Here is a 13,651-nt window from a genome sequence, read left to right as displayed (position 1 = left end):
TACATAATGTTACAACTACAGGTGTTGTGATTTAAATTGAATTAATGTAATCACCACTGTTGACTGATTTCAGTTTTTCATAGAGCTGCGCATCTATTCTATTCACAAGACTGCTTTCGGCCGCTACGGCAGCTATCTAGGGTAGGTTTGTGTCGAAGTATTAGCACTAATTGTAGCAATTACAATAAGTTAGCCGTCCAAACAGTCAAAACTGTCTGTCTCACTCTAAAATTTACCACTGCCAAAAGAGGTGCTGTTAAAACATAGCACTTATTGTAACAATTACAACTTCTTCTTCGATGGCGCTACAGCTCAAATCGAGCCCTGGCCTTTTTCACCGCCGTCCTCCAGCCGGTACGGTCCTCCGCACGTCTTTTTCATTTACTGATTTTAGCAGGTGGTTGGCATCCTTTGTAACGTTATCACCCCATCGTGTGCATGGCTTTCCCACTGGCCTTTTCCCTCTGGGTTTCCTTCGAGAATCTTCTTCGGTTTCCGTGACTCAGGCATGTGCTGGACATGGCCTGCCCAGCTTAGACTCTGGAGTTTTATGTAGGTGGAGAGTTTTGAATCTTGGTATAAGCGGTATAGTTCAGTGTTGTACCTAATTCTCCACTCCCCACCATCATTCGTGGGTCCGTATATTACAACTAACTTATTGTAATTGTTACAATAAGTGCTAATACTTCGATACAAGCCTACCCTAGATAACTGACTTAGCGGCCGAAAGCAGTCTTGTGTATAGAATAGATGCGCAGGTGGCGCAATGTATTTCGATTTACATTTTTAAACAAACCCCTAACGGAAGAGATAGATTTTTTTAAATTCATTGGAGACTATCGACATAACACGTATTGTCTCGTCCCCAAGTTATTATAAGTATTCTAATTTTTAAATATAAATATTTGAAAAAAGAATCTACGTTATGATTTTATCTAGTCGGCCATTTTGTCAACCCATTCCGAGAATATAGCGCTCGGAAAATAAACATTTGTAATACACGTTGGTGTATGGGAAATATTGTCTATATTCAATTTCAGTAGGTATATTACCTACACATAGAAATGCCAGTCTGTGATTACTCCATTACCATTACAAAAGAAATAATTGGAACTCTACTGCAGGGAAACTGGGAACGTAAATATTTTAGGTACGAGGGGAAATTTGTTTCGGTCTGCAAAACGTTTAATTTTATAAGCAACTGCTGAACATATAAGTTGTAATTTAGTTACAATAATTTACTAATTAGAAACTAATCTTGGTCCTGTTTTTATTGGTTATAATAAAAATAGTTAGATTCTATTTCGTTATCTGTATTCATAATAAGCTTGAATTGAATATGTACATAGCAAGTACTCCATATTGAATACTGGTATTAATTTCGTTAAACATTTATTATCAATGCAGTTCTTTCACGTACCCGAATTGTTTATCTCAGTGTTGTCAACCCGCACAGAATGAAAGAAAATTCCGTCAAAAAACTGATTTAGACAATAATTTTTTTAGCTCTTACCAAATTCCATTCATTTAACTCTTCATGGAAAAAAAAATATTCCACATAAATCGAGCAATTCGATATTTATTAGTTGATATTTTCATTATTTATTCACTTTTGTCGGGTAATTCAGTCATTTTAGATATATAATATTTAAAATTTCTATGCTTTCTTAATACCAAAAATACCGATCGTTTTTTAAAGAGGGTATTTTCGTATCGATGAATACCGAGATACCGATTTTTAGGATACCAGTATTACAATCCCTAAGTGGGCAGTGCCAGAATGTCCGCCTCTGAAACTATAAGTTACTGGTTCAAATCCAATCCCTCGGTTGGCAAAGTTTACATAATGTTTTTTCAACGCGCATTTGATCCCGAGCATGTCTTATGGGTTATATGAAAGACTATCAACCATTTCTGTCAATATTACTTTAATCTTGGAGTGAATAATTCTATATAATTTACATTTTTGATTGTCAGATGTTGACACAATAAAATGTCAAGTAAAGAGGATTTAATAAAAAGTATGAATTATTCCTATACCTATATTGCATATAAGAAAGCTTTCTTCAACATCTTCGGGACTAACATTTTTTAAATATGACCTCTAAATTTTGTCCATATACCCTTTTATAATCTTTAAAAATATAGATTTACACTTTACAGTCATAAATTTGATAATGCAAATTAATGTACCTATCTACTATTATTTCTGAATATTCAAAATGATTACGTCTGTCTGTCTATAATAATAATTTTCAAACTGTTCTCTCCAAAAGTGCTTAAAATGTATCATTCACCAATAAATAGAGGGGTGTAACGCAGGTCTTGAAGAAAATTTCAACATTGCAACATGAGGGTAAAAACAGAGGAAGGCAGCGATAGAAAATCTGTGTCATACGTATCGGTTAAAGAAAAAAAAATATGATGATCCCAAAAGGATGGTAATATTTATTTTTATTCATAGTACTACAATGATTTCACAGAATATTATTAATGATGGACGTGTGGTAGTTCAGTAATGGAGGCGTGGGTTTAGGGTTGTTTTTAATGCGTGTTTGGAGTCAGGGTATTGATCTAAATATGTTGAATAAGTGGCTAACATCAATTACTCGTAAACAATCTATCTATAAACCTTTTCGTAGTAAGGTCGAGATCACAGAACAGATCAATAAATATAATTCCGATAGGCTATTCCCTAATACACTACATTTTTACGCAGGGTTTTGGATGTGTGAGTGTCCTACAAAAATAAATCACACATTATAGACGTGCAATAGTATGTGTTGTAACCTACAAATACACCAATATTGAACGAGTGTCAGTACATACACCGAGAGCAGTTGTCAGAATGTAGGCCAAGCGCTTAATTGACATGTGTTTGAGATTATCCTATATTATTCCACATTCGAGATCGGTTTCCTGTTACTCCACACCCGTTAGGTATTTCAGTTCCAATTATTTCTGAGTTCCCTGGTCGAGATCGACATCGGATTGTAGAGCCAATGAAAATAAATCTCAGTGTTGGACGAACCAGTTCATTTGTGTAGTTATTAGATATTGTGTATTTAATGCTTATCTATGACACGGTCTTTCCGTTCACATGGGAACCGTGTATATTTATATGTCTAACGAAATTTGAATGATTTGATTCGGTACAAGTCGACCATGTTTTGTCGTATTCGAAATTGTTAAGAGAAAATTACTATATGGGGCGCCACATAGTTGTACTTTTTCGCTGGGAATGGTTGTCTACCATTCATCCAATCCGTTTATTCGTTGCATTGATTAAAATATCAACATGTATTTTTGTCTGGCCGTGGGATCAAACTCGTGAACACAAGTGGTGCACAGATAGCCATGCATGTAGTAATAACAAACAATAACAGCTCGTAACAAATTCAAGTTCTTGTCTACAACTTCAATAATTAATTTATGAGATTATCTATTGGAGTGAACTAGCATTGCGTAGATAATTATGCGCGACTTTTAACAAATTTTTGGGGTTTTGATAATAGTGTGATATTTGCTACAAATAAACCTGCAAAATCAATTCAAATTGATTTTCATAAATATTTAATTAAGATCATAACGTTTTTGTCCGAGGATGATATCTCAAACACTCTCATTTACAGCGGCAATTTTCTTTGACGTAGAAGACGCAACCGATTCATCAGAAGATTTAAAAATGAAGAATGAAAATTATCAAAAAACACCAAAATCTTAAATATTATTTGACACTAAACGCGCTATTGATATAGTATCACAACATGAAGGAAGCTCTAAAAATGCTCACAATCACTGTAACGTCGATTTTCTAGAGCGGGATTGGATGCCTCGACAAGTCGGGAGAGTCTTGCGAAAAAATCCAAGATAGGGGAGCAGCGAAATACCTAAGGAGTTTCGCTCCACTATGAGGGGGCACCGTTTCGCGAGGGTCGCAGTCTCGGGGCGGGGGGAGCATGCCATAGCAGAGGGGGGCGCAAAAATGGGATGAGCGCTAACTTCGTTAAGGATCCATTTGATGGGATTGCAGCCCCGGGGCGGCGAGGGCGGAGGGGGCCGGTTGTTCTTAGATGGGGGCGCACATCTTACTTGCTCTTGGTGCGCAGCGTGCGTGTGATTATGGCGACATGTTTTAGTTTTTCTACACAAAATGGAGGATGATAAATGTAATTTCCCAAATTGTTGCTGTTTGCAATTCATCATTTTTACTGTTGCATTTGTTTGTAAAAATAAAGCATTTAATTTGGTACTTATCCAAATCAGTGTATTCCGAGCGAGAATTGTTGCAGCGTAGTTTTTCCTATATAATAATTTGATAAACTATTTAAGAATGTTACATTCTTAAATCTTATGAATTATTCGTTGAATAAAAAAGTGCAAGTACGTTATAACTAAAATATAGAGAGATCCTGAAACTGGCTAGTAATTGAGATAAGTCGATTGTACAAAAAGTAACGCAATGTAGAAAGCGCTTCAGAGAGTATTGTAAAAATCACTATTTAACTTCGTCACAATTATATAGAATACGTATAGCTAATCAGCGCTTGAAATGGAAAATTTTACGAACTGGAGGGCTTGATAATTTTACAAAAATATTAACATAATTATCCAATTTTATGTGCATTTTCCAAAAAAAGTGTCTTTGATTTTTTGTTATATGGCCTATCTAACTCAAACGGTCAAATTAATTTTTCCACGAGACGAAGCGACAATTTTGGGGATTATATGAACCGGAACGACGCTCCAGTGCGCTCCGATCCATTTCAAGCCCTGTATAGCTTAGTGGTTAGAGCATATCGACGCGATCCCAAGGGCATAGGTTCAAATCCTGCTGGGCGTCGTATTTTATTCAAAAAGATTTTTTTTTGTAGTTATATAAGTTTTTCAATTTCTTTTATTTTGTTAACTGTCAATTCATGATGGAACTGCATTGTATTGTTGTTTAATTTAATAAAACGCAATTTTTTGTAGTACTTATTCCACTTTTAATCAATAAATTAGGACCGGTTTCGTACGCCTCAGAGGGACATTTTCAACTGAATACATTTTTTTTAAGAACAATATTTATCAAACAAAATCCAAAGCGACAGAAATAATATAACAATAGGTACATAAATTATCCGTCCAATAATACCTTCCAAATATATTGTTATATAAGTGTTTTCAAAATATGTATGATAATTTGAGATAGGCACACTGCAAAAAATGTATTTATCTGATATTAAAAAACTCCATGTTTTTTGATGACATTTCCAGCGATACATTACTGAAAATACGTTTGCTTATAAAATATAATAATACCTGAGCAACGAAATCGTATAGTACTTAGTTATTATTTCTTAATAAATATATTATAATTACGTTATAACAAAAATACTATAACAGTTGTCTATAAAAACAAACATCAGCGCGATAAGTTATCCGAGATTTCGTAGAGCACTGTCAGACGGTCTTGCGACCTACATAATGTATCTTATTGACGATTAAATCGAATTATTCGTTCGATTTTGTCCAATATCCGCCTCTAGAGAACCGGACAATTATTTGACTTATCCTTCTTTCATCTCTATTATTTTATTCTTTTCTTTAAAATAATAGTAACCACTCTAATAATATATTATTACCAGTGGCGAAGGGTGACTTTTGGAACGAGGTAGACTGCGGAGATCAGAGAAAAAGGACACACGTGTCAGGTATACTTACAGAAAATAAGAAGACAGTATTATGATATTACTATTGATACTATACTAATTCGATGAAATTTCAATAACTTACTGAAGATATAAAATTGAGCGATGAGTTTAAATTATATTTTTTCCTAAGCATTTAAACACATAAAAAAATATTAGATAAAATTATTTTTAATTTTTAAAAACAATCTATATTTATTTATATGTGATTGAATGTCATAGAATATTCTTGGGTTTTCACCGTGTCTCCTTCTTCCTTCTTTACTCGACGTTTCGGGCTCGTTGCAGAGGCCATTATCAAGAGATATCTCTAGATATCTTATCTCTTGATAATGGCCTCTGCAACGAGCCTGAAACGTCGAGTAAAGAAGGAAGAAGGAGACACGGTGAAAACCCAAGAATATACTACGATAAAAAACAACCGTGAAAGCCTCAAACATTATAGAATGTCATAGAAATTATTTTTTTTAAATCATCTAGGTAATAATTATTAATTATTTTATTATCTAATGTACGGAATACAGAAACATTTAGGCCATCCTCCCACGGCGCGACTGAAATCTGATGGAACTGGTTTGTGAAGGAACTCATAAACTGACCAATGTGATGCTTCGCACACGGCGCTACTGAAACCCAGTTGGAATAATAATCACATAACCTCAAACTATCAAACTGGACTGTCAGCTGTGTTGTACAAAAACTGACAATACGGGCGCTGCAGCGTTTACAATTATGTTATTTTAATTTTCCGATTAATATTTACTTTTGACGTCTCTGGTTGTTTTGGTTTTTACGATATGACGCTAGCGGCTTTACGAAGTGCTACCAATTTTGGTAAGAAAATATGATTTTTCACCGAAATCTAATGATGTTGGTACTACTGTTTTACGGTGACTGGAAACTTCAGAGACCGCGCGACTAGCATGTCGCATCTCTTCGCGACCGTTTTGAAGCTAAGAGATTCCAGTCTCGCCGTCAGCGAGCCGCCATTGAAATACATTAGCTAGATACTGGCTGGAATTTTAGTTTCAGTTTCGACGGACATAAGTTGCGCCGTGGGAGGATGGCCTTAGGCTTACGCATTAGAGCCTATCATTTTGTATTCAATGCTCCAGACATTCTGAGGTCACGTGACATAAAGTTCACACAGAAAAAAACACAACTTATATTGGCAAACAATTAGACAAATTTGTTAAAGACAATATGTCGCGCCGTGGCATATTGCTTTAAATTTTTAACTGACGTACTGTTATCTGTATTTATTTATAATACAGTACATATAATACATATAATACATATAACTCATACAGTAAAAACAAAACAATGATTCGGTTCGTGGATTGTATGCGTACGAATTCGCGCTCATCGGCTGCCAGGTATTTAATACGACTCCCTATCCGCACGCACACTATCGACCAACCGAATCATTGTTTTGTTTTACTGTACATTCATATTTTCTTAAATAATATACGACAGCTGCGTTATTTCGGTAGGTTCGTTGTTGAACTTTATACCGCATCGTGTTAATGAATGACAAAACATGATGAATACAACTGTCAAAAAATTATAAATACATAACCTCTATCGACTATCAAAGATACCATTCCGCTATTGAAAGACAACGCAATTTATTTCCTCATTCTAAAAGAAATATAATATGGCTACCTCAATAATTATTATTAAATAATTATATTACTTGAATTGAAATAAGTAATCAGGCAGTATACATAATTATTACAACAATTTTCTGATAATGGTGTATAAGAACAAATGATTCAAGTCAAAAGAGATTAACGTCTTTCTTAATAATCGTTGTGTATGTTATTATGCACTATAATTATTAGATGCCATATTCTTCAGTCCTAAGTCCGAGCCTGTTTGAATAACGTCTATATAGCAATTAAAAATAAATATGTAGCTCATCTTTATTTAATCCACATGTCTGTATTTTACCACGTTTTTCTTAGCTCGTATTCTTGTTTGTCCGGTGGTTGTTTATCCAGTAAAAATCTTGCAATCGATTTTTAACTAACTTCCCGACTAGCTAGACATTTGAAACTTTTAGAATATATCAGAACACGATGCCAATGCATTATTTTATTACTTCTAGCCATCTTTAAGTAGAATTGAATTCATTTTCAAATAATTCTGTTTTGTATGAAAAGTTATTTCGGAAGAAATCCGTAATCCAATCCACTATTATTGGTTGCTAAGGGGTGGTCTTAGCAACTAGTAGAAGTAGTAGCAAAATAGTATTCTATATTTGTTTGTTTGTTGCAAAATAGCAGAAGAATGATTTAACGACAATTGCCTTACTTGTACTAAATTATTAATAGGTACATTGAATCGTCAAGTTTATATGATTCAACAGAAATTTAAAAAACGTGGTATATAATAAGTTCTTTTTATCTTGTAATTATTTTATAATTAATATAAGTTTTATCCTCCACGTCACTATCGATAATAATTATTATTATTTTCTCAACTGAAATTCTGAAACCTTTTTGAAGTTGTTTTACTAAGCAGTAGGTATAGGTTGTCTAATATTGTAATGACAACACTGCTTTATCGAATTGTTTGCATTCGATAATAAAAATCAACTAACTTTGCTTTGTACAAAATGGGATAAATAATATTGTTAAAAAATTAACAAACTGTGATAAAATAATGTTTAAAAATCTAAAAAAAAAAAACTCAAAGAGGGATACCAAGTTCGGCATGTCAAGCCTACATATTATATAATATATATGGCAGCTTCCAGTTATAACAGCTGAAAGAACAATATAAACATAGGTTGACAATATTGATGTCATGTGTTTTCAATAATTATGAGGCATTCCCAGTCTTGTATTTCCCCCCAAAAATATAAATATTGCCTGCCATCAGAAAATGCCACGAATAATTTTATTAAGCCAATGTAAGATTTGTTTAGTATAGTGTTTATGATATAGGTACTATATAGGGATTCCAATCCCGGGATCCCGAGCTATTTTCGATACCTATGAATCCCGGGATTGGTGAACATAATCCCGAAGATTTCGGGATTGATTTATTTATCAATTTTTATGGAAAATAAAATAAAAACGAAAATATAACAGAAAAAAGACTTTTAATAACAAATAACGAAATTATAAATAAACTGAGTTTGAATAAAGTTTGATTTATACCCATATGTAAGTTGTCGATTCAATTTATTTTTCACATAAATTAATAAAAATGAGAAAGATTGGAAAAAAACAATGCTTCGCACTTTTAACGAAGTAATTCCACTATGATCTCATACGTTTTACGGCAGTTTCATATTTGGCTGACTAATTGGATTTATGAAGCAGAAAGGCCATATACCATGATTTGCTTTACTATTTTAAATCTCGCTAACCCATTCATTAAGTCTTTAGTATCAGAAACAGCAATCTCATATTAAATTCACATTATTATTTATATTACAATATTATTTACTCCGTTAAACTTATGTATTTTCAAGATTGAACGTACACAATATTAACAATAAAAATGTCTTAAATAGTATAAATTATACTAGATTTATTTTTGACCTATTTTATCAATGTTATTTGTAAAGATAAAAAATTTATATCAACTATGGAAAAAATGCCATGATGAAAAAATTGTCAAATTGTAATCCCGGGATCAGAATCTTGGCTCGGGATTGGTTTCCCTAGTACTATAGATATTATACTGTTTAAATATTGAGGACTCTTCAAAACATGAGCGGTATTGCAGTTATTGTAGGTCCAGACCTTTACAATCGAAGATAAACGCAAATAAAAAACAATTTGTTTAATGAAAAGTCACCATCGACAATGAACTGATCCTCACACAGGCCTATTTGCCATATATATATTGAAAAATTTGGTGCCTCATACGGAGAACTTATTTTGTGTTCAGCGTTTTTACTCTTGGCAACTTTTTTAGGTAAACGTGAGAAAGAAAATCTAAGTATTTCATTCAGACACGTTTATCACACCATGCAATCTACAGATGCACGTGTATGACGGGTGTAAGAGATATTTATTATTATTACCTTAAAGTTAATGATATATATTAATATAAACAATGACACGTGTCCATGAATGAACCAGCAAAATATTTTCCGGCGGGAACAATATCTATGGTGCACGAATGGCTAGTCAGATGAGGGTACATAACTACGCAAGAGTCCTCCCTTTGATTGAATTAGGAGCTCATTTGGTTTCCTCGCGCCCCGCTGGGAGCGCAGATGTCGCTTGCTGACTCACTCGACGTAGGTACCTACCTACCTTCTCTATGCTTCAAATAAATTTATTGTCTATGACACAGGATTGATTTTTCAAATCGATTCGAATGCTTGGAATACAACATATATTTAAAATAACTTAGATACAAGTCGGTTATCCTGGATACAGCGGCAAACACATTTTGAAAATAGCCGATATACTGGTTTTACACGATTTAAGAATTAATACCCCCGTCGCCATCACGAAACAAATTAACGTGTTCACAGCTCGACGTTCGCTCTTCGATTGCCAGCGAGTCCAAAATTTCGTCGCACCTATAGTTGAATATTATTTGCCGTTTCACTGAAGTACCGTACGAAATGTAAACACGCTCTGATGACGATTGAAAATGCGACACAATCTATCCTAAAATGATTGCCTGAGATCAAGCACGCACACAATAATATGTGCCCGTGTCCAGATCCACCATTAGTTTGAAAACGACTTTTTACGTCTGGCTAAGAAAATAATATACTTACTTAATCTCTTTAACATACATAATTTTGAAAACACTTCTGAGAAAATATTATAATATTAAAACCAATAGAAAAAATCTTTTTGAAAAAAGTGAGACACCCGCAGGAATCGAACCCGCATCTCTCGGGTTTCGCGCCCACGCATATAGATCACTATGCTAAAGGTACCATATTTAATTACGGCATTTTAACTTTTTTTAAATTTTTTCCTTTTCACATCTTATTCTTGCGATCGAAATTTGGAAGCGTGAGTATTAAAAAAGGCCAATAGTTAAAATTTGTCATAATCAAGTATGACTCCTTTAGCATAGTGAACTATGTGCGTTGGCGCGATACCCGAAATATTCAGGTTTGATTCCTGCGGGGTGTCTTACTTTTTTTTTACACGCTATTTACATTTCCACGATTCAATTTCTACGGGCTTAGTACGATCATGCCTGTTTATAGTCAAATTGTTTATTTAAAACAATGAAAAAGCAGTTGAAACTATGTAGTTTTATTGCAATAGGTAAGGGGTAAATTATATTTTCCGAACTGCCCATGACAATTATTTGAAAATCGAATTTCCATTTTCGGTTTGTTTCACCGCTCATTTAGCATGGTAGGTACCTTTATAAATCTGCCGCGCACTTCACTCCAGTCGGCCGGCATGTGTCGCCCACTTCATAGCAGAGCTGTCTTTCAATTTGCAACAAGATGAGTGTTTCGTTTTGAATTACAAATTGATTTAGACGCGCCTCTGATTTGCATTCGAAGGGTTGTTGACATATATTTTCGCCGTTGGCAACATCATTTACAACAATGTGCGAATTTATTCCACTTGTTAATAATACTTCAATCCTATTACAAATTAATATGGGTATCTACATACACCCATGACTGAATAATAAAATTATTCATTATCGGCGGGGATTGTGGATAAAAACACTTATAGAATTTGAAATTAAATTAGTTTTTTTTAATTAAAAATGCAATATTTAAAAAATATTCAAAAAATTTAAAAAATGGTGAGATTTTTTGTACTGAATGGGAATAACTACGAATATGAGATTTTCAAGTTCCGTTATTCTTGGCGACTATCTTTTAACAATTTTAGATGAAGGTATTAAAAAAAAACTAATATTGATTCTGATGTCGCGCGCCGACATAACCACAATACGTTGAGTTTTTTTCCCTCTATGTCTCATGCAGGCATCCCGTGTCGGCTGTCTCCATTGAATGGCTGTCTCTCACACTTCCTGCGGGTAAATGCGACGTTGTTGTGGGCGGTTAGCGTTAGATGGCGTCTGTTATCTCTCCAAAATTTTTGACGTGCTTAGGAGTTACATCGGTAGGTATCTTTCATTGGATAAATTTTTACTAATATGTATGTTTTTGGGGTTGTTCCAAATTATGTTTTTTAATTTCTCGCTTTCCATTTGTATTAAACGATGGATAGACTATTTGAATTTGACCATTGAATTAACCTTTTACAATTGATAGAATGTGAAACAAATTTAAAGAAAAGTTATAGTTAGTCTGTTTATGATGTATATAATATACGATTTTTATAATATAATATATATTATATGGTTTTCTATACAACCGAGCGGTTTAAGCGTCGGCCTATAATGTTGTGGATCCCAGGTTGGAATCCTGCGTCCACTAAAGACATATATCGTTTTTCAATACGTGTTTGAATCAAAGTATGGACCTAATTGATTGAGAAAGTGGCTAACATCCATTTCTCGAAAAACCAAAAAACTGTTAATACAAAACCTCCACCCCATGGAGGTCCATATGATCTTACGAGGATCGGAAATGGTAAAAATAATTTTCATGTAATATAAAGAATGGCAAAATTATGTATTAAAATGTTAATATTTTCAGCTTACCTGTATTCTGGCTTCATTTAATTTAGTTGTTCTTGCTAATTCTTCTCTACAGTAAATATCGGGGTAATGGGATTTTGCAAATGCTGCTTCTAATTCTGCTAATTGTTCCTGAAAAAAAAAACAAAATAATACTTAGGTTTTTATAAAAAAATACTCGAGATAATAATTCACCTAGTGCACAGTAAAAATTAACATCCCATGACATCACAAAATGTCACCCCTGCCACTCCAATTTTTCTAAACTGTCGTGTAAAAAATAAGTCTTTCAGTTTTTATAATATTTGAATCAACTGCCTCTCTCTTCTTTCAGTTTTCATATAAGGTAATGGTGACATTTAATTATAATAATTATACATAAAATAGTGAATTTACAATTCTTGCCAACGTTCCATATCAGACGGTTACCTGCGTAAAGGTGGTCCGATGTCTACGTCTCGCTGGAGTTGGACAGGAGGCGGTGGTCGGTGTGTGGTTTGCGTGGGCGGCGTGTACCGAGTGCGCTCCAAGTCCTGCGGGGGATAGTCCTCCGCCGACTGACCCAGATCCCAGGCCTTGACCCGGTTCCGGTTTCAGCTTTTTGAAGGCTCCTTCTGGTGAAAAAATAATATATGATATCAGTTTTAGATTGAAACAGGAGATTTTACATGGTAATTCGATCGAACCATAAAATGTCATGAAGAAATTTCTTTACATTATTTTAAAAATTTATTTACATAATAAGCGATTGAGATAAAAATCCGATATTATCTTTAAGAGACAGTATCACTATTAAGCTTGTCACTTTTTAATGTAATATTTCAGGAATGGTCACTGATAGCAGCTATTAAAGTAAATTTTGCCAACTATCTGACAATTGGAAGTGAGCATAAACTGTAAATCTACCACTTTCTCAACTTTCTTACTCTGTAAGAACCAAGGAGAAGTAAGGAATTTCTTTAATTTATACAATATACGCTGCAGGCTGTTTAAAAAACTATATTCAATTTTAATTCAATGTGATGATGCATGATCATAATTATAAATTCGAATCCTTTAGCTGTTTATCTTCTAATAGCTGTTTTATTTTTCACTACGCTTACTATAATTAGTCCTCTATTTTTGTTTTGAAAAACGGAAAAGTAATACAAAATAACTGCACCTAGATTGAACACAGAGAAAAAAGTCTCGTATTTTTTTTAAATATATATGGGGTCTTAGACGTTTGAAGTTAATCGATTATTATTATCTATTTGAAGCAAGTGAAGAGAGGCAGCAAGAAACAATCATATTCTGATTCAAAGTTTTAAAATTCACATAATTATTTTAAAAAAAATGTATTATTATATTAATCTAGC

The 13,651-nt window shown here is 33.7% G+C and overlaps 1 protein-coding gene across 1 annotated transcript in view; it reads right to left on the bottom strand.

Annotated features, from left to right (window-relative positions):
• Window positions 1–13,651, bottom strand: part of LOC147070602 (homeobox protein unc-42) — a 60,792-nt gene that overhangs the window by 11,290 nt on the left and 35,851 nt on the right. Inside the window, exons 3-4 of the mRNA XM_085949221.1 lie at window positions 12,723–12,907; window positions 12,318–12,425 (exon numbers count right to left, since the gene is read on the bottom strand). Coding sequence (XP_085805347.1) covers window positions 12,318–12,425; window positions 12,723–12,907 — 293 coding nt within the window. The remainder of the gene's footprint in view (window positions 1–12,317; window positions 12,426–12,722; window positions 12,908–13,651) is intronic.

The sequence above is a fragment of the Rhyacophila brunnea genome, unplaced genomic scaffold, assembly GCF_057557595.1.
Source record: "Rhyacophila brunnea isolate RB1 unplaced genomic scaffold, BYU_Rbru_1.0 scaffold_21, whole genome shotgun sequence".
Classification (NCBI taxonomy): Eukaryota; Metazoa; Arthropoda; class Insecta; order Trichoptera; family Rhyacophilidae; genus Rhyacophila; species Rhyacophila brunnea.
The sequence above is the reverse complement of the archived record's forward strand: the minus strand, read 5'-3'. Positions and strand labels throughout refer to the sequence as shown.